Here is a 27,399-nt window from a genome sequence, read left to right as displayed (position 1 = left end):
ACCCACTTATCTTCTAGACAGATTCAACTTTGCTTACAGGCAGATTTTTGTTAGTACTTCAACAGTTCACTAGTTATATTAATTATTACTCACTTTGCAGTATCTTGTGTGCAAGCTTATCTTTAGTTTACTTGTTGATCTATAGTCTGCATACTCGTAGATTATTGGGACACTTTTATGTACTGCAGAATATATTTGCAACATTATTAATCAGCTGAGAAAAAAACAACCAGGTGAATAATGAACTTCCATATTACCAACATTATTTTTCATTTTAAAAATAAAATGGGCTGCTCATGCGTAGGTGAGTCCATTTATGATCTCAACATTTTACAAAGATATTTATCAGTCCTGCAATAAAAGGTGTTGCATCATTTTCTCTACTGAAAACTGAGCATAAGTTGCAGTAATTCAATTCTAAGGAAGGATTTTCCTTTTCCAGTCATTGCATCACAAGCCTTTGATTTCAGTTTAAAACCCATAATGCACTGACAAATGCCTCAAGACAAATGAAATCTGAAATAACTAGATTTCTACTGATTGCAGTTGAAAAGCTTATGCTGTTTCAAAGTGCTGCTATAAAATGTTAACTTCCTCATCCTTCACATTTCAGGTTATCAGGTGTCATTCTGAAGCTTATTGTTAAATAGACCACATTTCCTCAAGTTTTCTCCTGTCTGCATTTCCCATGGATCTGCTGCTGTTTTACTAGCACCTGTTTTGCCGTTTTACTTTAGCACCTGAGATGCCCTGCAGTGGTCTTTGGTAGAAAATTAGGGAACCCACAGCTTGGACAGAGCCCACAGGACAGGCATGCAGGAAATCTTACAGATAAATTTACTCATCAATTTGAGATATCTTTTAGTAAAATAAGGAAAGGGAGCAGAGTTCCTTGTTATTCTCGGAATCCAAAGAGAGCAGAACATGCCCACCTGGCTTCTCAGGATGATTGGTTCCTTGTTCATAGGAGGAAAGACAAACAGAAGGAGAAACAACTGATATTTTTCTTAATTCATTTTTTTTTTTTCCTCTGGTAGTTGTTCTTTCCTGTGCTGTATTTTCATTTCCAGTCATACTCAAAAACTTCTGACCAAAAGTTATCAGCATCATTATAACTAGTAGAGCAATAACTACATTAAATTATATCTTACAGAAATGTACTCCTGAAGGGCACTTCTTATTGTCATCCAGTTTTATACACTTCTTTTGCCTTTAAAGACATGTATCATTACGTGAAGAACTGAATGCAAATGTAAATTTCTACATTTACATATCTATTTCTAGCCAGAACTAGGTGCTAGAATCAGTGAATTGTACTGCACAGTTGGGGCTTGCAGCAGTGTTCAGTAAGTAGTTCATCATGAACTACTGATGATCGTATTCATATTTTTTTTTTTCCTCTTTTTTCTTTTAAATGACTAAGTGCTGTTTTGTCATTGGCTTTCCTGCAAGAACTCCAATTGATTCATTTAGCACAGAATGGTATTACAAATTTTTTTATCAACTCTTCACGTGTCCTGTAATGCAACCCAAAATCTTCGTCTAGCTCTACCAGATGTCTAAGCCTGCTTAATTGCTTGTAATTTAAGGGACAATTTTCAAATCTCTTGTCATCCTCACAAGGACTGGTAAGCTTTGATTATTACAAAGCAGATAGGAAGGCTACTGCTGTTTAATGAATGGATTCTTGACCATCAGTGACGAATGCAACAAACTGTGATCCCTTCTAAAATCCACTAATCACATTTTGAGTAATATTACTGTTGTACACAGGTATGAAACATTCAATGTTATGAGAAAAGCCTATAGATTTAATCATCACTGATGTTATAACTTTGATGCTAAATTCTCTTTTACTTCAGAATACGTTCAGGCCTAGATATGCTGGGTATTGCCATTTCCTATTAGGATACGAATGCCCACTGATAAGTTGTGGGAGTTACCAACACTCACAGAAATCATTCCAGTTTGCAGGATCAGTATGAAAACAGTATTATCCTATGCGTGCTGCAGGCAGGAATTACCAGAGGGCCTATGTGACCTCAGAACATTAACTGTGTTAGGTTCCCATAGGAAATAGGTAGAAGCTCCCCTTGCTGCTCTGGAAAATCCAGATCCTAAGGCTAAAGTTTTATTTCATTTTATTACATTTTGGCATTTAAGATATCATTAAAATGAGATTGGTCATGGTTTACTGAAGTGTGGTTATAAAATGTTGCTCTGTAAGAAGTAGATCCTGTTCTTAAACTGACTGTGCGGTGGATCATATAGATTATTTATCTTAATGTTTTTCTTAAAACACTTAAAAAATATAGTAATTCAGGTATTCTGTTTCCTTTTTTTTTCCCACATAATACATAAATAATAACGATTACCAAGTACGTAAGTACATTAATGAAGTATCCACACAATCTGTACAATGTCAGAAATAGCTGCTACTTGAGGAGTTTCTCACAGAAATTAAGTGAATTGTGAGCTCCTGTGTGTATGTTTTATGCATTCAGATTTCAAAATAACAGTGTGGAATCTATTTTCTGATAGTCCATGAAGATTTCAAGCAACAGGCCTCATACCCTAGTGTCTAGCTTTTAAATTGTACTGAGGAGAGCTGAAGGCATATAGTATTCTTTCTAATGCTGTTTCTTATATGTAGTTGCTGCAGTCATAAAGCAATTCAGAGGAAATTTGTTCTTTAAGAAGAGGCAAATCTGAGTAAATAATAATAGTTGTATTTATTATCTTAACCTACAGGACTAGAACTGTTAAAAATATAGTGGCATGATGTTAAAATAATGTTGAAGTCTAAGCTTAAATTGAGAAAGAAGCAAGCAAAACAAACACTACATTTTTAGGAAGAAAAAGAATTGCATTCTTTAATCTTTTTTTTCATCTGACAACAACCCATTTCCACCTAGGTACATGAGTAGAATTTTAATTTTAAACATATACAAAGTAATATGACCCCAATTAAATGTAAATACATTTGTAGTTAATTTCATTTTGAACGTATAAAATTCCTTTTTAGACGTATATTAAAGAAAATGCACTGAAATGCTTATTCCTATCAAATTATTATGGCTTCTTCTAGAGCACTTCCTTTTGTCTCATAACTTGTCTCAGGTTAAATTAATAAATACTTACCTTCATAGTGTGTATCTAAATGTTTATACTGACAACACTCTGCTAGTTCTGAATCTGCAGTGGTAATCCTAATAATAAACCAAGGATGTGTAGTTGCTTTTTTTTTTTTCCTTCAAAGTCTTTAGGTGCAATTAGTCATGATGGATTGTAGTTTGGGGTAGGTTGTTTTTTTTTTTTTTTCCCTCTCATCTGAACCTTTGGAGAACAGCCTGAAATTCTAAGCTTCATAGTTTACAAGCAAGACGTGCTGCTGAAATTTTGTTAGTAGCATATAGATGTCACCCATCTGCAGCAGGTACTGTAACACCACCAATTTTCCTATTATCTCCAGTGACTGGGCATGGAGGCAAATGTTGAATGTCTTACGTCCAGTGCAATACAATAAGGAGAGCTGCAATTCTGACTTCTCGGTGTAGACACTACAAGCCTTTCACTCTCTTGTAGGCTTTGGTGAATATAGCAATAATCTGTGTACGCCAGTTTCTCCCATTAAAAAACAAAACAAAAAAAAAGTGGGAATCAAGGTCTTAGATGAAGAGTAGAGAACCTGCACAGGAGAGCTGAAGTGTGTTAGACTGTCTTGGTGAGATTCAGGTGCTAACCACGCGTGTCTAATATTAGCTTAAGCATCCTAAAATATATAAGACCTCCACACAGGGCAAGAATTTATGATAGACTGCTCTGCATCACGGTGACATAGATGCCATGCAGGCCTTCTTTTTCAGTCTTTTACAGGCAGGTGCTGGTAACACCTTGCCAGTGTTTCCCTTATGTTCAGATGACCCAGATTTCTTCCTTCTCATTCCTAGTACTTCTGCTCCAAGGGACTCTTATTTGATGAGTAGGAAACATAGAACTTCATCTGAGTTATCTGGCAATAGCTGATAAAAAAACAATCCACAAAACCACAAAGGTAACTGGGCACAGGGCTAGCTATACTGGGAGCAGAAACATAATATCTTTATAAGGAGCAGACTAAAATGAGCTATTTAAATAATCAATTAAAAAAGACAGATTAACTAACCAATACCTTAACTCTCAGCACTCCTGAGATCTTCTATTTCATCTCTCTCCTTTCAATCTGAGAATTGAAGCTGAGATTATAAATGCTGAGGTGATTAGATGCAGAGCTGAAGGTCAGCTGAGAGCCACCTCACCATTATCTTCATTGCTTTATAGGATCCAGTGCCCCCTGGATTCTGAGGGTTCTTCTCCTCTAACATTGCAATGTAGATAAGGAAGCGAGTTTTGTTTTTTTTTAAGATTGTCTCCACTTCCCATACTTTAGTTTACATGATGGAGTGTCTTCAGAGGGCATCACAGATCACGATGCAGATTTTTTTTCAGGTGAAATTAAGCCAAGAAACATGCTCCAGAAGTTCGCCCAACCCAGCTGGAAGTTAAATCACTGTAGTACTCACTGTGTAGGCAACCTGGTGTAAATATCCATTGCTTTGCACATCTTCACCCATTGCACTCTGCTGCTTGTCCATATAAACATAGGCTACCTGTGCCTACTGGTTTCCCAGTCTAAAATAGTAAGCATGTAAAAGAGGGAAAACGTGCATTGGAAGTGAGGAGGGAATATTCAGAGAGCTATAGCAGCTATTTTGTAGTGCATTGACTCCACATGCATCAAGTTTCTTGATGTAATGGATAACCAAGCCATTGCCACGAAGAGCAGCTTGAGTCCAGAATCATTATAGATGTGTTCAAGCTCAGTGCATGCTGTACTGCTTGCCAATCCAAACTGGCTCTCGGGCAGCTGTTCCAAATGTCTAAAAGTGTTATATCCTTATGTTCCTGCTCCTGGGAGGAAGGAGTGTTGCCAGATTGCAAGTATCTGCATCTAGTTGCAGTTCTCTAAGAGTCTAGCTGCAAAGATATTTATATGAAAATTCAGCACACCTGCACAGACAAGTAGGGAAAGTCAAGGTTTTTTTTAGCTCTGGACCACTCACAGCAGGGACAGAACACCTGTATGACTTTTTCCCTGATGAAGCAGACCTACTTACAGTGTAAATAGAAGTACTAGTCACTCTGTGTCTAACTGTACAGTGCCACACAGTTCATGCTGCACATCCATTTCATTAAGAAAGTTTCATGTTCAGGTGAGTTTTTCTAGGCACTTTTCTTAAATTCTCTAAATCAAACTAAATCATCTTTAACATCTGAAGCAAGGTGGGAAATAGATATTTACAAAGGAAGCAGCTATAGCCCAAGAGAGTTCTTCCAGAGACAAGATGTTAAACTGCTTTTTGATCAGCTGCTTGTAGGAATGTACATTAAACTGTAAACCATGGTTCTTCGTGTAACCAGCTAATGATCCTATCAGTCGCAGACTAATTGCCTCCACCTCACTCTAAATTCTGCTGCACTAAAAAAGCCAAAGTCACATTCTGATCAGGTTAATCACATTCAGCTTTGAAGAGCACACAGTGGTTGTGTGTTAATTCAACTTCTCTCCCTGGCAATTTGTTTGATTGCCTGTTAGTTGCAATCTGCACTAACTGAATAAATGTGTGCTGCATCCTGATAGGAAGTTCTGATGTTCTGTTATTTTAGTGCAGATGTTTGCCCTAGAAATTGGGGTAAATTCTTCTCACCTTTCTGCTCTAAAGTACTTTCAATAGGAAGGATGAAAAGAAAGGGTGTTATAACCCTTTCCAGGATGTAATAAAGCAACACAGTAAAAACAGCTTTTTGTTTGTTTTTGTTTTAATGATGGGTTAAAAGTAGTCTTTATTACACAAAGGTTTCTTATTGGCTTATGGACAAACAAGTAAATAAGATACCAAAGTAAGAGAAAAAGACTTGGGTGCATTCTTGTTTTCTTTTTCTTCGTATTCAGCAATTTCTATTGTCTGTACTGTCAAGATGTAGAACAGTCCCTATCTATTAATGCCGTCTTTTTTTCTTTCTCTCTTTGTTGTATAAAACACACACACACATAAACATGCACACACAGAAACATATTCTACATAGTAATATTTAATAAGTCTTTCAGGGGAAAAAAATAATAATAATAAAAAGAAAAAAATGCTAAATTATTTTCCAGCTTCCCACATCATTTTTCTGAACAAGAGTATAAGGCCAATAAATATGTACTGTAAGCACAAAACAATTGTTACTAGGACATTTTTATTAAATCTGGATCTGGATTATAATAAAGATTTATTGTGATTTTACCTCTGAAATCCCCTGAATATGAGTAAGACCTTTTTCTTGTTCTGAATTTCAGTGAGAAGAGAAATACTCTGAATGTCACGGCCATGTTAAAATAAATATTTGTGAAATCCTTTTACATATCTCTTGACATTTTAAAAATAAACAACTGGTTTTATGGATGCATTTTTTCATGTTAGCAGGAGATGTACTAACTTTTAGTATAGGAAACATCCTCTGCTTAAAAAAAGTTACCATTGGAAAACGTTAATGTCAAAATTATTTATAAACAGCATCTAAATTTGACTCTGAAATTTAGTGCAAATGCTGCCTGAAAGTGTAGTCAAATTAATGATTCTCTACCAGATCAGCCTTTCTGAAAAACAGACTACTCATTCCAGCTCCAAAAAATATTTGGAATTAAGGTCTGGAGACCCAGTGTTTATTAATTCATAAAAGCATTAACTGATTAGCGGTATTTAGCTCCCAGAGGCCCACTTTGGCCATTGAAGCTAGACTCTTCCACTCCTTATGGAAGGAAACAGTCTATGAGAACATCCACAGGAGGCTGCTGCTCTGAGTGATCCTTGGTTCAGACCCTCCTTCTCTCCACTGAAGAAAGAGAAAACAAAAATAGTTTATCCTCCCAATGGAAGGAATCCTCCTAGGGTTCTGGGTTTCTCCTCTGAGCAACTTTGCTGCTGTTGGATGGCAATAAATGCCTTTGTTCTGGTAGAACCAAGACTCTTGGACCATCTCTGGGAAATGCCATTTTCCATTTACTGTCATGTTTTCTCAGCTTCTAATTTATTCCTTTTCTGGAAAGGATTTCATACTCATTATTTGCTACTTGTCTTCAAGTGTTGGGGCAGATGTCTCCAGTATTCCTTGTCTGATTGCTCTGAACAGTCATTTTTCATCTTCGTTTCTTAAAAATGCATCCTTATACTTCTCCGCATTTTCATCTTTATTGGGTCCAAACTGTAGTACACACAGTGTAAAAGAATTGGCATGACTTCTTACGCGTGTTTATTTTTTCTTCTTTTCTCATTATTAATATCTTGTGCTTTCACAGCTGTTCTTCTCCTTTTCCCTACGTCTTCATTGAAAATTTGGCCTGTTCAGAGGGCTTCAGTTTCCCAAAACTTCAAGACTAGCTCTTCAGAATTTGATCTGCCAAAGATCCTCAATTCTTTCACCTTTTCGTTTGAACTTTTTTTTGGTATAAAAACATATCCCACATCTTCTCTTGGAATTCAGCAATTCTGTCATTTTACTGTAATTTTTTTACTATTAGTCTGTCTAGCCTGATTTAACAGACAATATTGAAAATGCTGACTGTTTCACAGCTATTTATTGTCTGAAATAAATCTATCTCTGTTCTGTTTTCTGGGTTTTATTTTTTAATTTTTATTACTAGCTTAACGCTTTGCAGGAGGATGCGGAATTTAATGTGAAGTTTTACCTTCACATTTCCAGAAAATGTCAGTTCTAATAGGGAACTCTTCCATTCTTCTTCTAAAAATGTTATTAAGTCAATTTATTTCTATTATTCCATTCTGTTCCTTGATCACTTTAAGCCAAGGCATCTAGCCCAGATTTGTTATATTCAGTGTAGAGATCTGGTGCAAAAAAAACTCATCACAAATGTGCAGACCCATGTGAGAGATACATGAAAGCCCAGATTTTTTTAGGCTTTAAGATTTTATTTGAATTTGAATTTTATTTGTGCTATGATTATAAAATAAAAAGCTCCAAAATGTCAGTGCTAAAAGCTAGAGCTTTAGAGGTAGAAAAAGACATACGAGTCTTAAAGAGAGTTCAGTAGGAAATATATGATAGCAAATTTTTAAAAGACTTTATAAAGCACAGTCTCTGTCATTGCAAAGGAAATAGAAAGGAATTGGGGAATCATCCTTTGGCATGCTGTGTTCTGATTAATATGAGCAAAAGGGAACACACTCTGGCGATGAATGTGTTGCAGCGGAGACTGTGCTTTTGTTAGGAATGTGTGTAGCACCTACGACAATCAAAAACAGTACAAGATTGTCCTGTTTGCGCCGTGATGTGGTAAAAACAATGAATAACAAACGGGATACAGAAGTGAATTTCTCTGTCGTCTAACACTAACCTGGAGAATGGAGAAGAAAAGATGTCTTACATTGTGCCAACATCTCACCTAAAAGAGCAATGCACTGTTTTAATATTTTTTTTTTTGTGATGTGATTTTTGTGTGAAACTGTTCTAATTATGTTCTCCTGTGTCTTGTTTTGTTTAGGTCGACCTTCTTGTCCCTACAAAGGTCACTGGCATAATTACTCAAGGAGCTAAAGATTTTGGTCATGTCCAGTTTGTGGGATCGTACAAGCTTGCTTACAGTAATGATGGGGAGCGCTGGATAATATACCAGGATGAAAAACAAAAGAAGGATAAGGTAAAGCAAAGAGAAAAATGATATTGTGGTTGCATATAGGGAGTAGTAATGCCTGGAGTAATTTCAGTGCTGGAAGCCTGTAGATTATTACACAATGCTTGCTTTATGGGGTTGCTATGCATAGGGTCCCACAGATAAAAGTAAAGGTGAATAAAAAAGGGTCGTATAACACAGTGACATTCACAGTGCAATAATGTCATACCTATCAGTGCAATGCACCTGATTTAATGCTGTTAAATATGGGGCATAAAACTTTACAGTTCTCCATTTATTGAAATTATTTCTTCCTTAAACTCTACAGAAGAAGGTATATAAATAGCAGTTTATTTGTATATTTGAAAACAGTGTCTCAGTGCATATTCTTGTAAGTGTGCACTATTTTCTATAATTTTCTGTGAAGCACATCTTTAATGCACCTCATTACCTAGCCATTTTCTCTCTCTCTCTTTTTTTTTTTTTTTTTTTTTTTTTTTAAGGAAATTATTCACTCTAGGGCTTCAAATACCCAATGGAAAGATTATTTTTATTACACTATTAAAAGAATACAAAACATAAAAACTTTCATAACTTCCTTTGCAAACATTTAATGGGAGGTGTAAAGAAAGTATAGGTTTCCTGATTGATTTACTTAGAAGCAATTAACTTTTCTCTTGTTATTTAGGATATTATTCATTATACATTTCCTTTAAACTGTATAACACTTTTATACTGTGAAAACCTGAACACATATGCATTGCTTAAGGGATACATTAAGAAAGCTGGCAAAATGTGAATTATTTATTAAATATATTAGTGGGATTATGTCTAATTGAATCAAAATGTACATTAATAAAAATACCAGATGGCTGATATGTCTGACATATATGTCTCATACCTGGTGGTTTTAACATCTATATTATCGGAGTAATAAATATTTCCACTTGTACTTATTTTTCTTAGAATAAAAGAAAGAGTATTTTTATATAGGTTAATTCAATATTTATTTATTTATTTATTAGGTAATGAGAAGGCTTTTGATATGCATTGATCTATGTTGCATGAGTACAAGCAGATCTGCTGATGAGGGGTTAGACAGCAGCATCTCTTAATTTTTACTGATTTTATCTGATTGATCGTATATATAGTCATTTATTAGTGTAAGCTATCCTGCATTACTGGGTTAAATATGTACATATGTACATAACTTCATGTGTGCATAGAAATGTTATGTTTGTAAGAGGATTATTATTAAAAGATGACACTGTCAAGTCACAAGCAGCCAAGTGGCTGCTCACTGTGGTTCTATCCTTCAACGAGATTTTTCCCCAACAAGTTCTAAAGGTTTTTTAAACGGGAAAAAAAAAAATCAGCTATTTTAGCCATCCAACAGAGTAGGTCCTGACACCTATGATTGTGGATGTGTCTGGTATAATTGGTTGCCAGATAAAAATTGGAAAGAAACAACTCACCTTTTGTAAACGTACCGTAAATGCATTCAACGTAAATGACAGATAGGCACTTCAGTACTTTGCACACATCCCATTTTAAATCTCTGGCATTTAAAAGCAGAAGTGAAAGATTCACTCTGAAAGAAATGTCTTCTCCAAGCCAAACTTCTGTTATTGAACTGTTGTGTTCATTTTACTGAAAAAGGAAACCTGTGTTCCAGTCTCCAGTGAGAAACACAGTAACAGTCACAAGCAAATCTAAAACAAAATGCAGTCTCACTGTTCCAGTCCACACTTGTTTATAACATTTTCCAAAGTAATTAAATTCTTTCTGCTTTCATCATCAGGTAGATTGTTAATTGCTATATGCACAGTCCGCTATGAACAATGAAAAACTCTTAATCATTGTCTTATTAAAACATCTCCCATCCCATATTAATTAACATCCCTAAGAATAAAATAAATGCATCTTATTATGATTCTTTAACAAATCAAGAGCAATTAAAGGCAGAATGTGATTGAATTCACCTAACTCAAAATCAGAAATTATATCTTCTGAATTTTAATTTGTACAAAGTAAACAAGATCACTGGATAAGGGTCTAGTCTTCGGTCTTTTGATACACAAACATTAAAAAAAAGTATTTTTACTATTTCCATTTTTTTTTCAGATGACAAAAGCCATCCAGAGTCTTTCAGAACATTCCAAAAATGCTAGTTGTCAGTGAGCTTGGCATAACTTCATAGGAGGGAGGTTGTTGAGTCTCCTTCTCTGGAGATATTCAAGGTAGTACTGAAAAAGACCTGGAGAGATCACAAGGACATGTACCTCTTGACCTCTCTCACCAATCTCCTCTGAGGTCTTCTGAATAGAAAATGGGATTTAGCAAACCCCAGGTCCTTTACCCTAGGGCAAGTAGTTCTTCCTTGTCTGAACTAAGGTTTAAACTTGCTGGCTTAAAAAGTCAAAACTCTTTATTAAGTCAAGACTTAATTCATTTACTTGTCCTTCACCTGACCAAAGTACAATGCTCATATCATAAACCATTCTTCACCTGAGTATTGTTCAATATGTTCTTAGAAATAGTCAGTGATGAAAATTTTACAGTATCAGCAGTCAAACCCAGTGCTTAAATATCGTTAAAGGTGGAAAGGTTGCATCCTGCAATGCTCTGTCAAAGTACCTCTCTGTCCTCAGAGGACACAAGGAACAGATTTTATCTTCCTTTTTTAACACAGTTTGCTTTGATTGAAGTATGTTAACATCTTTCTTCTCAGCTTCTTCATGGGAACAAATAATCTTCATTCTTTCAGTCTTCCTTTATATGGTATGCTTTCTCAGCTTCAAATTATTCTTTTGGATTCTGCTTGGACAACCTCTTTTTGAAGCTGGTTTCCCAGACTTGTTGGAGTGTTTCAAATGAGATCTGATTAATATCAAGCCGAAATACTATGTCATCTGTTTTACAATAGATAGACCTATAGATATAGATATAGATAGATTAGAGAGAGGGAGAAAGAGATCTCTGTATGTGTCTTCCTTTACTTGTAACGGCATGTTATTATTTCCTCAGATCCAATTTATAATCTGTGCTAATTTATGTAGTCTTTAGTACAGAACTACTGCCTGCTCTGTCATCTCTGATATTGCTTATCACTTCCTAAGGTTTGGCTTGGTACACACCATTATTCTGGTGTGTACTAATTGCACCATCCATCTCTCCGGTTTGTCAAGACCACTGCAAATTTTGATCCCACCTTCCAAAATGGGAAAAGCTTGGTCACATCTGCACTTTTAACAAACATTTACATTTCTAACCTCCATTTCATTCTGAGAACATATTAATTACATTAAATACCCAAGGCACGGAGCATTATTGAGTAAAACCTTTCATTTTGATGTGAAACCCTTCATCACCACACCAGCCTGGTATACAGTAATAGTGTGCTTTCATGAGGTTTGCCCACTGGTAGTGTGCAGCAGCAAAAATACTGGATGTTCTCTTGCCCACTCCTTTGCAGTGGAGTGACACAAAAGACAAATGAAAAATAAAAACAACCAAAGAAAACACAAGGCTATGCATCATCCATGAGGAGCAGAAGAGAAACAGCATAACTGGTCCTGCCTTAGAGTAGTGCCTTTTCACGACACCCACACCAATTTCTTTTGCTTAAGTAAAGATGTAAGGTTTGGCCCAAAATGGAAGAACATTTCAGAAGAAACTCTGTTTTCACAGCAAAGTGAAGCTTTAAATGTTTTTTGCTGTCCCCTGAAGATACAAAAGGGAGACGAAAGGTAGACACTGGCAACTATCAACAGCAGTGAGAATAAATTATTCATAATTTACCCTTATTCATTCTATTTAATAACTGTGTGTAATGATTTCTTCTGAGAAGGATAGAATATATAGATTTCTGATTTCCCCCACAGGTGATTTACTCATCCTTGTGATCCTTGTCCAGACATCCAATAGTTTAGGAGAAAGATGGTTCCAAAAACTCTCAGAGAAAAGAAGAAAAGATAAAGGAAAAACAACATGTTTTGAAGTCCAAACAAATATGTCATTTTACAAGGAAAAAAAAAAGAATATCTCACATCCAGAAATTATGGAGATATTTCAGCCTGAAAATAAGGATTTGTGGATGAATATAGTGACTTTAAAGCACATTAACCCTATCTGGTGCTGATCATCTCACTGTTCAGTAGTTTACGGAAAGACTCCAAATGCATCAGCAGATCTTAATGAATTCCTGAAGCTACTCACTTGTGTCTCTTTTTTTTACATCATTTGTGAAATTATTGTACAGAGAAAAACAGAAAAACAAACAAACAAAAAAATAGTATCTTGTACTCACAAGTGCACTACCTGCAGCCTATATTTGTTGAAGGTGACCCTTCAACAAATTAGTTGTTTTAAACAGAAGGAAATGTGGTATTCAGTTTTCTTCTTTGCCCAGTAACAAATGGAAATGTTGTTCCAAGAACAGACTCCTGCAGCTCCTGTTTGCCTTTTGCTGTTTCAACTGCCATTGATTTTAGTTCACATCTATGCTAAGCTTCTGTGAATGCAGACTAAAAGTTAGTGGTAGTGGGGGGAAAAGAAGAAGAAAAAAAAAAAAGAAAAACATTTCTTCAATACTTTTCTTGTTCTCTCATTCATTTTAAATAGTTTGTATGAGATCCATTGAAAATATGAATTCTTTTCCTATTCTTTTCACGATGCAAAAAAATAAACAAATTAAATTGCTGGTTGGCAAGTAGGAGGAAGCTACATGTTAGGAAAAGGACCAGAGCTATCTTGTTTTCCTCAACTAGAGGTCAGTAGCTCACTATTTCTACAACGCTAAGGGCAACCAAACCAGATTTGACCTTTTTTTTTTTTTTTGGATCACATTCCAAATGTGATTTATAAATTGCATGACATGCTGTAAGTAACTCAAGGCCAACTGCAGAGTCAAATGGCATTTTATAGGCTGATTTTTAAAATGAGTACATATGTGAAAGTAGTCTAAGGAAGTCTAGCACATTGTAGTATTGTCAATTCTTATTAGCCAACAGATGTGCGAGTAACTGCAGGTAGACAACGGCCACTGGATTTGTGGACAAACCGAAGAACAAGTTATAAGCTATATGCTTTGTATGTCTCATTAATTGCTATAGGAACAGAAGACAAAAACATACATGTAAGCAAGAAGTTGGATTACCAGGTTTCTGCTAGGTTTTACTGTTTTTTTTTTTTTTTCTTTTTGATGTTGGATTATAATAATACCTGATTTAAATTGATAGATCAAATTCCTATAAACAACCCACATATTCGACATAGCTAAGCAGTAATTGTATTATTATTATTTATATTATTTTTATTTAGTGCTCCTATTTAATATATTATATTTTATTTTAATTTAATAGAATATTTTTAATTTCACTGGGAAAAAATCTCCATTATACTTGATTTTTTTCACCTGAGATGCGACAAGAAACTACCAGTCAGTTAGGTTTCACTGGTTTGTGTGACTGACTGGAAAGGAGAGTGGAAATTTTGCTTACAGCTTAGAATCTGTGGCCCATTTTTCTGTGTGGTGTGGATGGTGTGTTGTGCTTTCCTGGTATTTTGCCTGAAGGAACTTGACTGATGATAAGGCTTGCACAAAGCAAAACAGCCCTATTGAGCATAAACAACATATATCAATATATTGACCCCATGCAAGATCAGGGCAATGTTTCAACACTGTGTCTTGCCTCCCAGGGTCCCTCTGAGTGTTTGTCTAAGTTTTTCAAGCCCTTAGTCTAAATTCTCCACTGGTTTAAATTACAGGTGGCTCCTATTACCTTCAGCTGAGCTAACGTGAATTTCTGTAAACATTTCTTAAAGGAGTTTGGTCTTCAAAATATTTCTCTTTTTGCTTGGCTTTGAACTTTCTATTGTAAATCACTCACAAACTATGTGCAGTGGAGAAAATTCCCATTTAAGTGGAATCAGAAGATATATTGAGTAGAAAAAGAAAAAAGAAAAAAAAATGTGTTAGTATTCTTTACAAGTTTTACATGCCTGGTATCCATTGTGAACTCGAGATAAAAATAATGATCAGGTTACACATAATTTTATTCATAGATTACAAAAATGTAAAAAACAGTCCTTGCACTGGACACTTTTGCCTAGCTATCCATTGCATGCCAACCAGATCCTGACTCTTCAGCCACTCCTGGGCGCTCAGCAAAGAAGAGCAGAAGGATGGCTAAGATCAGAAGTGGTGGATCTACAGCCACCCAAAGAGATTTTCTACATACCAACTGAAAAGGAACAATGTCATTTATCCGCCCTCTAAATCACTACATAAACACAGGTGCATATATCTGCACATTTATTTGTGTATATTAAAAAACTCTGCTCAATCTTTTGTAGAAGCATCTTTCATGGGACTGAATCGTTCTAAAATACAGTCAAATACCTAAATACATCAGTTCGTTTTCTGGTAAGAAATCAGGACATCTTTTACCATCTTTGACCTGATGTTATTTACTTGTAACTCTTCATGGTGTTCTCTTGTTCTCCAAGAAAAAAAAAATTCAAAGCAACTAAATGTGCTGTTCTTATCTGCAAATTCCCTTTCTTGCTTAAGCAATTTTTTTTTTCAATGAATGGTATTTCTGAAATAATGGAACATCACTATCAAAAATTATTTTTCATGCAGCTTTCTTTTATGTTTGAAGTGAATAGTGTTCCTCTATTTGTCATACCACTGAGATGTAATGCACTGAAGCAAACTCCAGTGGAAGCCATGTCTGGCTACTCTTTAAAATACTCTGCCTCCAATATGAGCAGGATTAACTGGTCCAAGAACCTGTATAAAATACTGTGCACAGAGTAAAACATACAGTTATGGTATAGCAGACAGTATAATGACTGAACCATCTGAAGCTCGCATGCTAAAAGTTTCAGTTCTCTGCTATTACCCAGGAACCTCTGGGTAATAACCTCTGCTATTATCAGGAACCTAGAATGCAAACTTTTCTTATAATTTCAGTTTCTGCAAGAAATGGGATCCAGAAATATCTCTGTGGAGAATCAGGCTCACTGAATTTTCTTGTTCCTTGCACCACAATTCCCCCCGCTGCAGCCATCTGTTAATTAGCCCTGTGGACATGCCATAAAAACAGATGTCCAGCCCCACATTTGGAGCAAGCATTGATTCTAATAATTTCAATTTTCACAAGCTATTCTTCTTCAGATAGTTCTTCTAAAAGTATTCTTCATAAAAGATACATGATAAATGTATCTTCATAAAAAGATACATTTTCTTTTTAAAAGATGAATCAACTTGCATTGTCTTAATTTGGATTTGTTGCTTATGGCATAAAACACTTAGTTCTAATTAAAAAAATTCAGAGAGTATTTAAAGGCAAGACAACCAAATTGCTTGTTTGACAGTTATAAACAAGATTTATTTAAATTCAGAAATCTTTTTGCAGAGAATATCATTATGTATTTTCCAGGCTTTTGTTCTCTTTTTTTTTTTTTCATTAACTGATCATAAAATGTTATCATATATTTTCTATTTTTTTTTTTATTTTAATAGCAGCTGTAAGAGACTAAGCTACAGAGGAGCTACATACGTGTGTGGGGTGTGTATGTGTAAACTTAGTGAAGCTTCTGAGTAAATGTTTAGTAAATTTCACCTTTTAAGTATGCAAACTGGCATAAATAGATGTGCCCACTGTAAATAAATAAATAAAAAAAAAAAAAAAAAAAAAAGCATTCTGAAACATGATTGTCAAAAATTAGGAGCTTAAACCCACTTTTACAAACACAGGCACCTGGTGAGGTGGCAGCCACTGTGTTCAGTGAGGCTGAAGCTCTGTCCACAGGAGTGGCCTGCCTCCGTGACAGGGAGCATCCTCTAGCAGATAACCGGCGGAGAAAAAATAATAATGCCATGATTCTTCCCTGGTAATTCTTTCCTAGCCTCCAGCTCTCTTTTACCTATATGTTTAACAGCCCTCAGCTGATCTCACCCTTAACGGCTTATCTGATCTTTACTAATACCTAAAGATTGTGAGAAAGAGTGCCATGGTTTAATTACGTGTTGTGTGGAGAACCATGACCTTTAGGTGACTCATTTGTTTTATTTCACTGGAAGGGGACAGTGCAATATTGTCTGTGATTGATCTTCATTGTGCCATTTATGATTTTATAGACATCCATCATACCTCCTTCCAGTCTCAAGAGGCTTAGTCTATATGATAATATTCTAACAGGCATCCTTCTGTTCTTGTGACTGTCTTGCTGATTTGCTCTGCTTCACTTCTGCTGATGAAGTTGAGATGAGAGGAGCAGATTTGCACCCACACAGAACTCAAAACGAGCATGTACCCCGGATTTATACACTGCCACATCAGTGACTTGCACTTTGCTTTCTGTTCCTTGCCTAGTATAATTAGCTTGGCTTTGTTTGTTACTGGGCTTTTTTTTATTATTATTATTTTTTTTAATATATGAAAAATTGCATAGAGCTATGTATTAGGTTTGCAATATGAGCTTCTTCAATGCTAATAAACCACTACAGTTTTCAGAGAGGTGTTGTAGAAATGAACTCAAAAACTGAGAAGTGATCATTTATGGTATGACGCTACCAGGTCTTCAAAAGCTTTTAATTGCTTAGTTGGTTCATTTAGTATTGACTGTTTGGCCACAAACAACAAGTAAATAAAGAAAATTTATATTTTTGGCTACAGAAATAGCTTTTTTTCTACCAATAAGTCAATGAACAGATTTTATCCTTTGTCCTCCTTGTTGTATCCAAGTTTCTTGATTCCATTAGTGAATTTATGCTGAGGTAAAGTGAAGAATGGCAAATAACATACTTTTCCCATAATAAATTTGTCATTAGTGCACAACAAAAAATCCCATACTTTTGCTCTTGGAGTGCTGTATTTCATGCTGATCGCATTTGTGGATGCTGGCAAAGCTCTGCTCACTTTCTGATAAATTTATTTCCCTAAAATCCTTACTCTGACCTGGCACTTTGAGTTAATTTCTTGGGACTGGATCTTGAATTTTGAGGAAAGGTAAATTTCAGATTTGCATAAATTGGCCTCCAAAACAGATGAGTTTGGATTTAAATGCTAATGACATCATATGTGTGTTTGTTTTCTTTTCCTGCACTAAGTAAATAGCATAATCCAATTTTTTCCTTTGTTGCTTGGTTTGCATCAGATATTTTCATTTATTTTGCATAGCTGCATGTGGGTATGGATTTTGTGTAGCTGTATGTGAGGGCTGTAGATGGGTTCTTCTGGTAAACAAAGACATTTTTTGTTCTAAGCCTTAGTCAAAATGTTATCTCTGAGATAAGTCTTCCATGGGGAAAACAAAAAAAGAGAATTTTCCAGTACCTCTGCAGCAAGAATTATTTGTAGCTCTGCATTGTTTATCATCTGGCTTGGTAAAAAAATACCAACAGATATATTGCATGCATGTGCAAGAAATCAAATGAAAATCCTTCTACTTCTAATCTTTCTTTGCTGCAGATTGTACATTGGGGGGTGCCACTCTAATTTTAAAAATGAGCTTACTGCCTTTTATTGTATGTTGCATTACAACAAATGAAACTCAAATACAGAAGCAATCTTAGCCAAGCTCTAGCTGATTAATGTAATCAAGACTGTACTCAGGCAACAAAAAATTTTCCTGTCATAAATACATATTTTTTTCCCTTAGAGTCGCAGCACTGATGTTTCTGTGGTCAGTCTGTCTTGCAGTTTTATCTCTCTCTCTTAACTGCTAGGTACTTGAATGCTCCCAACTCTCTATGCTGAGATGCCAGGCGAGGAGGGAAATATATCACTTGTGAAAGAGCAGCACTTGTGGAGTGTACATGTTTTGTTGAAAATGCCAGATTGATAGCACTTGAGAGAAGCTTAAAGACTAAAATAGTGGTTGAGCTTCTTCTGAATTCAACCTCTGACATTTTTCCTAAGAACTTCCAAGAAAATTGTTATTCTGCACTAATTCAGTCATATAAACACTTGTGCAGAAGGTTCATATTCCTTTTCTGCTTGATGCAAATGAAACTCACTCATTTCAAGTTAAAAATCCATCAGATACTGTTTTTGTAAATGGAAAGTGAATCGGCTGACATTTGAAGACACTGAACATTTCCCATATAAACGGAAAATATCTCAGGAGGAAAATCTGATCATTTTGCCAAAAAGTAATACTGTGGCCTTTGAATTTGAATTGTGGCTTTTAGGGGGAAAATCTGTCATTGTTCTAACACAGACAGGAGTTTGGGAACTCACTGATGTATTGGCTAAAACATACTAATGGAAATAATGTCTAAACATTCATTATACTGTGTAAAGATTTTTTTTAAATTAAATTACAAACTTTACTGCTTACCAATGCTATTAATTCATGTAGTATTTTTCAACAAAAGATAGTATCCTTGAGAATCACTAGCTTTATGATTGCTTATGCAGTTGCATCCAAATTACATTTGTGAGTGATAGAGTAAAAATCCTTCTTAACTTTAATTACTAATGTTATTTCATTCAAAACAATAACAGGATCTCCTGAGATTAACTTGACATGATACAAATGCCAAGTAAAAAGATGTTTGATTTTGTAAATGTTAATGGTGCTTCCAACCAAGGACTGAATCCTCAGTGTCATGCAGTGAAATTCCCAGGCCTGAGCCATGACCCCACACAGCTTCTGGGACACATACATGAGGTCATTTCTCTGTAACCTGCCCCACCAGATTTCAGGTTTCTTCTCTCTCCTTTGGCCCCTATTTACAGAGTTTCAGGCACTTGGCTTGCTTTGTCAGGTCCTTTTGGATCCCACGGATATTATTTCATGGAGGTATTTTCCAGGTATCTGGTGTTTTTTTAGAGGACGTTCCCTGTTCTCTGAGAAACACACTGGGTAGATCTTCACGAAGTAGGGATGCAGTTCTGGTTCTGGGCCAGTATTTGTCAGACATCTTATAAAACGCCAACCACGAGGAATAGATGTGGAAAACTCTGTGCAGAGAGGACCAGCCCTTCCTGAACCCAGCAGGTGTCAGGGGGAGAAGGGAGATCTGTCCCAGGCTCCCCTTGCTCACTCAGTCATCACTCAGCACTCACATAGCCACCCATATTCTTGCTGCTTGTCTTCCAGGTGTTCCAGGGTAACTTCGACAATGATACGCACCGTAAGAATGTCATCGACCCCCCAATCTACGCCCGGCACATCCGCATCATCCCATGGTCGTGGTACGGCCGGATCACCCTGCGGTCGGAGCTGCTGGGCTGCACAGAGGAGGACTGACGCGGGGCTCCGCCAGGCCTCACAGCTCTCCACACACCTACCAGTCCCTCCCTAGAAGAAACTGCGCAAAGCCTGTAGGAAGCTGAGTGGGTTTTTCATGACCAAGTGCTCATTTTATGGTAGGCCGCTAGCTGTCTTTCGCAAGGAGGTCTAAGCCTGCCCTTTAAAAGATCCAATCCGATTTTGTCCTTGAAATCTGTTAGTGTTGTCCCTTTAGCTGTGGAATTATCTTTCTAGCTCTCCTTTAAGTTGTTCGCACTAGTTCAAATGTGTTAGGGAAAAACCGCAGCATCCTTTTTACAAGGGAAGAGAAATAGCGTGACAAAGCTTATTTGCAGCTTTAGAAACATTGGGCTGACGAGTTCTCCATAAATCATTCTGTCATCTTACTTGCAAAAAGTGATACTGCAGCTTTTAGCAATAAGTTTACTTGGGGATGACTGCATTATAGTAATTGTGCCTATCAAACACTGTCAGTATTTATGACATATATTTTGGAAAATACTCTATGGTACTGTAAAATACAGTACCTGTGATATTACAAGCTACCTTTCATTATTTTCATCTCAACAGCAGAGTCCATGCAACTAGCTAAACCCATTTTCCTTCTCAATTTTGCATGCAGTAGACATAACTAACATCTTTTCTGTTCAGTATCACCTTTAATGTTGTTTTCTCTGAAAGAGGTGACCTGTTTGTATACGGAACAAAATCTGCTATCAGTATGTTATGAAGTTAATGAATTTGCCAAAGTGTATTAATTCTGCTTGAGGTGTGCTTTTTCAAGGAGGCTGAGATGAGACTGTGGTACCTGAGGATTCTCATCCTCAGTACTCACAAAAGTACAAGCACACAGCACAGCATAAATCCTGAGCCCTTTGGTGACTTGCCCAGGAGTGAGCAACTCTAGATGGAGCTGTATGCGTGATTAATTCCTTCAGAAACCTCCTGAATTTCTGTGAGGAGGCACACATGGGGTGAGGGAATTAGATGCTACAAGATGCACAGGAGGAATGACTCCTGACTCCAGGGAAACCTTCTCACTAGGCTCTTATGTCTTTCATTCAGAAGAATGTGAATGGTCATGTCTTTCTTCACAAGAATGGAGGCAAGAGAAGTTGTAGTTCACCAAATCTGGGCACCTGTTACCCTTTGCTCCCACCTGTGTCGTTGCAGATGATGAGACATGAGGAGGCTGATCTTTGTCATGCTTCATCTGCAGAGATACTTCATACATACTGTGCTGTTTGAACAACAGGATAGTCAGCAAGGGCCCTGGTGTCATAAACAGATTTGAGGAGGGAAAACTGAACAGTGAGGGGGCATGGAGGACACCAGAGGTACAGTTAGGTATTTGATGTCAGGGCAGATCTTGTGGGTCATCGGTGTAAGCTGGGGATGGTCGGCATTGCTACACCTGGCTGTAGAATCTGGAAACAGGACAGGTGGGTGGGCCACATGGCCATGGCCACATGGCCATGGCTCCTTGAAGCAGCTGGTGAGGCAGGGTGGCCAAGCAGCAAGGTGCAAGAGCCTGAGGAAGTGTGCTGCAGTCACAGCTCTGGTACCTGTCTGCTGGGCACTCTTGGGCAAGTCACCTCACCCTCGTGCCTCCGTTTCCCCAGTGGCAGAGGTAACGATACCAACCTTGTGAGGCACTCCTGGTTCCCTAGGCACTAGGTTCTCCATGACTATGCTAGTGTAGCACCAGCATCTGAAAAAAAAAAAAAAAAAAAAAACTAGGACAAGGAGTGAGGGGGCTTTTTCCTACCTGAAATGATGGCACGTGGGGTCACCTTGTTAATTTCATAACATGTTGATGTGGGGGAAAAAAAAATAAAAAATATATATATACAGCTGCATGTTTTAGCAAATGTCACTGAACTTATTTTTTGTCACTGTTACACTCTCACTAAAACCAAAATGCTGAAGTATGAGCCTGGGTCCTGCTTCCCAGACAAACACCCAACTGGCCCACAGTCTGCAAAGGGCAAAGTTTGCTTTGGAAACAAAACGGTTTGGATTTCAAAACCTGCATTTAATCACACATTCTCCACCACAGACAAAATATATAATCCATTTAACTGTGAAAGACTCTAGATTAGCAGCCAGGAATTTTACATACAAGAATTGGGGATATATTGGTGGCGGTTTTCGGATAGCGTCACTTAAACTGTCACATTTTAACAAACAGAACACCCTGCCTCTCTATAAAATGACTTAATCCTTAAACTGTATTTATACAAGTATTTATTTTATAAGGCTTAGACATTTAAAGACTTCTACAGAAGAGTCTTATAAAGGTGAAAGTATGTGTAAGAAATGTTGAGGTCCTGTGCTACACTGCTAAGTTTGTTCTTTATTTTTTACTTTGTGCTGCATAACAAAAGCCACTAGACTGTTACTGTCTTGTCCGTAACTGTGTTAACAGCATTCCTTAATGATGTATATATGAAGTGGTCTTCAAACATAGTGAGCAATTTTGAAGAGAAAGTCAATCTTGGGGTATTTCTAAAGAGCAAGAAGTTTTGTGAATATTGGAGGACCAGGGCATTCCTACGTTACACACTGCCCATGTTGTGCACGTCAGGCACCTCAAAAAAGAGAATATTTATATTTTTAGGAAGCACACAGTATTTAAAGATGTCCAAAACTATTTTTCAGTTGTGGGAGTGCAATTTACCCTTTATTTATTTATAGATAGGAAGAACACCATGTAGCCATTTAGCTAGTTGACTGTATACCCAAAAAGTGGGAGGCATTTCTGAAAATTAGAGCCCCTAGTTCACAAAGTTATTTTAAAGTTGGTTTGTATTTTTTATTCCCAAGTGATTTTTTTTTCATGGTCATCTTTTGCAACATCAGTTTTGTCTTTGAGTTAATTTGTCTTGTGTTAGTAATTTGATTGTTCCCACTTATCTGCATATAAAAGTAGTGTTGTCATGATACCTAACACAGTTGTTTTGTTTTGCATTAGAGATGAGTAATTTCATCCTTTCACTCTCTGTCAGCTTCCATCTGCCAGCAGCCTTCACAATCTGAAAAGTCCATACATCGTGATAAGATGCTCTGATAATTTATCAAAAAAAAAAAAACAACATATAGATGATGCCCTTACACTTTCACCCAATGTGGTGGGACTTTTCCCATTGAGATTGTTTTTAGCTGCCAACAAGCTTTCTTTAAACAGTATTGTGCACCCATAGTACCAAATTGTGCTCCTTCTGTCAGCAGTGTAAATCTGAAATAATTTTTCAGGTTTAACAAAACAGATTTGAGTCAGATATGGTCTGGTGTTACGATTTTTCCCTTTAATTTTATTTTCCTCTCTGTGTGCATGAAAATCATTGAGATAAGGGACAAGTGATAAATTAACACAACAGCGGAAGCAATTGTCATCCCCAAAACAGATGTGGATATAGGGAATGTCCCCTTAGGAGGGGATGGAAGAACACTCAGAAATGGTCCTTGGCTTCAATATTAATTGTGACAATGACATTGAACAGGAGTGGAAGTGTTTTCCTAATTAAATTTCACCCTGAACCAGCTAAGTATCTGTAGGCACCTTCCTGCCACTCTGCAAGGTGCTACATTGTTAGCCTGGGAAATCAAGCACAGGTGCAAGGCTTCATTTTATCTATGCTAAGGGCTTATTGTGTTAACTGCCTCTGGTCTTGGGGTTGACTTTCTCTTTCGGAATGGCTGCATACAAATTAGTGTGGGTTTTGAAGACTAAGGATACTAAATGAGTGTATCTTTGCTATACAACAAATATGAACTATAATATTCAGTGCTGGCTTCTGATGTGTCAGTAAGTACAGAAGTGTCTCAGACACAATGACCTTTGCAACCTTTCAAGCTGTGTAATATTCAAATGGTTTTGTATATACTTAAATCATGTAGGATGATGTAAAACCAGTATGACCTTGTCTAGTCTTTAAACTTAACAATAAAACTTTTGAAAAATGAGGCCATTTTTGAAGCACTTATATTGCAGTCCCTTGAAACAGATACAACTTATCTCAGACAAACTGACAGCAAATGCAGAGCAGAGATAGAAGGTGGCATTTTCCTGGATTCCTTCATGGGGTCTTTGTGGTAGGTAAGTTTTTTTTCTGGCAAAATCAACCCTGGTGTTCTGCTCCCTTCAATGTGTTCCCTTTGTTCTTCTAGATAAAAAAAGCAAAGGTTTCAATGAGACTAAAAACATTTTTGTACCTTTTCTGCTGTCTAAATGAGCACCAGAAATGTAAACTGACAATTTCATTTCCTTCAAGTCAGATTCCTTGGGATATTTATCAGTTCTTATCCTCTCTTCTGCACTCCTACTTAGGCAAATTAATTTCCATAAAGATAAAAGGTGTCTGCAGTGCAGCCCTGCTGTGAGACTTCCAGCAGGGCTACCAGCACAGGGCCGGTGCTTGCTCACAGTCACGCTTCTCATTCATGCACCTTACTCCGCAGTCTGCTTCCCAGTATTTCTTGCAAACCTGGCCCTATTAATAACCTCTAGAGAAGATCTACTGCAACGCTTGGGAGTGGACCAAGATGGTCATATCTGAAGGTCCAAGCAGTGTTTGAATGAAAAATATTTTCAAAACTTGGGAAACATGGTATGATTTACTATGTCTTATTAATTTCTGAGGAAGATTTAAGGTGGTGCACAGAAAAGCTATTCACTCCCAATTTTAAACACTGAGATTTAAAAAAACTTTCAAGTTTTGTGTACTTAGGAAGGTTGGAGCTTCAGTGGTTTACTCCCTGCTCTGCTAGAATAAGCTCACAGAGGTACATGCTTTACTTTCAACCCCCTTTCAACTTCTGTCCTTCACCAAAAGTTGTCTTTTAAGAGACAAAATCCATCCATGTGTGTGTGCAGACAGTTGGTCTGTCGGCCAGATGTGCAGTCTGAACATTAACAGTGTGCCATATTTCAACAGAAAAGTACCAGAACAGATGTTGTGATTTTTTCCTGATTGCATATCTCTACCAGACCTAGAAATGAGAACAATATAATGGCACATATAAAGAGCTGATAATACCTTTTGATGAATGGTGGCTGAGTATTAGCACTTCAATTATAAATTTCTGAACATACACATCTTGAATCTTCCTGACTTTTAATTATAAATTGCAACTCTTTCATGAAACACAAGGCCCACTCCTGAAGAAATGAAAAGTGATTTTCCCTCTCATTCTTCATAATGTATTTCCCCAGGAACTTTAATGAAGACACTGAAGGAAAATAATTAGTAATTCTCTTCAGAATAGCAGTTATTTATCAGTGTCCATCCTCCCAAACCTGTTGCTAATGAGCTGGAGAGATTAACATGCATATCAACACTGTACATCATTATAAAATATGTAGTCCCTGATACTTCTGTGGTAAATACAATGAGACTTACTTTGTGCCTTCTTTTCAAACAGCAAGTTAACCTGTTCATTTAGTGATCAATGAGCAACCTCTGATTGCTTAGCCTTATAAAATAAATAAGGACAACACAGGAGATAATTGCACTGATGCAAACTTTGTATTTTCTTTTTAAAATAAAGAATATATAATTTTCCTTAAATGAAATTTCCAATGCAGAAGACTCTGTTAGGTTAATAATATAAAAGACGCAGGCAGACTTAATCCTGTTATGAGCCTTAGTTGCCTAGCTTTACATCTGCATTGATCATGCATAATCTTTTGATGATACATGTCAGTACCAGCATTTAGAGAGCTGTAAATGTAGGTTTAAATGCATCTGGACATAAGAACATGGAAACATGTCTTGGTCTCACAGCTTAACTTTAACTGAGTGTAGCATTGTATCAGTATATGTTAGTAGCAAAACTAATTGTATTTAGATATAGATATAGTATATATCAACTCAGAAGTAGGCTCCACGTCTTGTACCTGTGGGATGTATGGGAAGCATGAATAACCCAGTGAAATACAGGTGGGGCAGAAGGAATGGTGAGAGCTGTCAGAGCACACAGCCTATTGATCGTGATAATGTTTCTGGGGTTGCTTTCTCGCTGATTTACACACTAATGCATCATGGTTATCTGAGGCTGTACATCAGATGATAGGTCAGTAGACACGTTTCTGATGGCTGCATGACCAGATGAAGGAAATCAGCCCTAAGAATATGGTAGGAAAGGTCACTAAACATTTGCATCAGACTGGAAAATAAAAAGCTGACAAAAATGAACAACAATCTGAAATATATTGGTTTTCTGGAGCACTGCAAGAGGTCATTAGGAACTGTAGAGAAATGTATTATATTGCCACGACCACAATAAATACAATTAAGTATTCAGACTGTTGGGCATAAAATACAGGCAATCTATTGAAACTGGGTCAAAGGCCTCTTATAAAGTGATACAGCACATTCTTAATAAAATGTCAGACAATATGGTGTGTGCACTACATACCATGGACTTCTGTGCTGGGTCAGGCTGGGATTGGAGTTACCTTTCATTGCAGCAGCCAGTACGGTGCTTTGTTCTGCACTGGTGGCTACAGCAGAGCTAACAACACCACAGCATTTCAGCTGCTGTCTGTCCCCAGCGAGTAGGCAAGGTGCTGGGCAGGGACACAGCCAGGACAGCTGGCCCAAGCTGTCCATCCCATACCCCCTGCCCTATAATATCATGCAGCATCAACAGCGGGGAGGAGGTCTGGGGTGGAGGTGGGCATCAGTCTACCTGGGGAGGTGGTGAATGACTGCACCACTTGGGTGGTTCTGGTTTTTGTTTCACCTCTTTCCTTCACTCATTAAACTCTTTATATCTCAGCCAACAAGCTTTCTCACTTTAGCTCTTCCTGCTTTCTTCCTCATCTTGCTGGTGGAAGGGCATGACCAAGAGGCACAGATGATAACCAGTGTCAACAGTCCACAACTTTACACACATAACATAAATCATATCTGGGGTCTGGGATGATGGAATGATTTATAGAAAATATTAGAATAATATTAGAAAATATATAGGATGATTTACAGAAAATATTTTGTCTGAGTATTCTTTCCTTAGATTTTACATACATCCTAATTTTCCCTTGAAAGGTGATGCCTTTACAGTTTCTGAATTGGAGAAATTTTGTTCATACTTGCAACTCATGTGTTGCCCCGTGGCTTTGTTGGAGGAGGTACTGATGGAGAACTTTTGAATAATCTATTAAAGCATGGATTACTTCTGTTGAGGATGTTGTATTTGTGTATATATATATATATATATATATATGAATTTTCTGCAGGCCAGTGTCATGCAGTTTGCTTTAAATAGGCATGGAAATAGAAAGAACAAAGAGGAAGCAGAAGGGTGATTACACTTTTCATGTTGGAGCACTGCATGTAGTTCTCTTTAATATTTATAGATCTGGCAAAATAAATCCAGTGTATATCAGGAGATTCATTAGAGAACATAAG

General features: G+C 36.9%; 1 protein-coding gene across 2 annotated transcripts in view; it reads left to right on the top strand.

The window, feature by feature from the left end:
* The window catches only part of EDIL3 (EGF like repeats and discoidin domains 3), a 268,921-nt gene extending 244,971 nt beyond the window's left edge, over positions 1-23,950 (top strand). For both annotated transcript variants that reach the window (XM_084503482.1, XM_084503481.1), the window contains 2 exons: positions 8,585-8,740; positions 19,832-23,950. In XM_084503482.1, coding sequence (XP_084359608.1) covers positions 8,585-8,740; positions 19,832-19,981 — 306 coding nt within the window. In that variant the 3' untranslated portion in view covers positions 19,982-23,950. The remainder of the gene's footprint in view (positions 1-8,584; positions 8,741-19,831) is intronic.
* The last annotated feature ends 3,449 nt before the right edge of the window (positions 23,951-27,399 follow it).

The sequence above is a fragment of the Aythya ferina genome (genome assembly GCF_964211825.1).
Source record: "Aythya ferina genome assembly, chromosome: Z".
NCBI classification, from domain to species: Eukaryota; Metazoa; Chordata; class Aves; order Anseriformes; family Anatidae; genus Aythya; species Aythya ferina.
The sequence above is the reverse complement of the archived record's forward strand: the minus strand, read 5'-3'. Positions and strand labels throughout refer to the sequence as shown.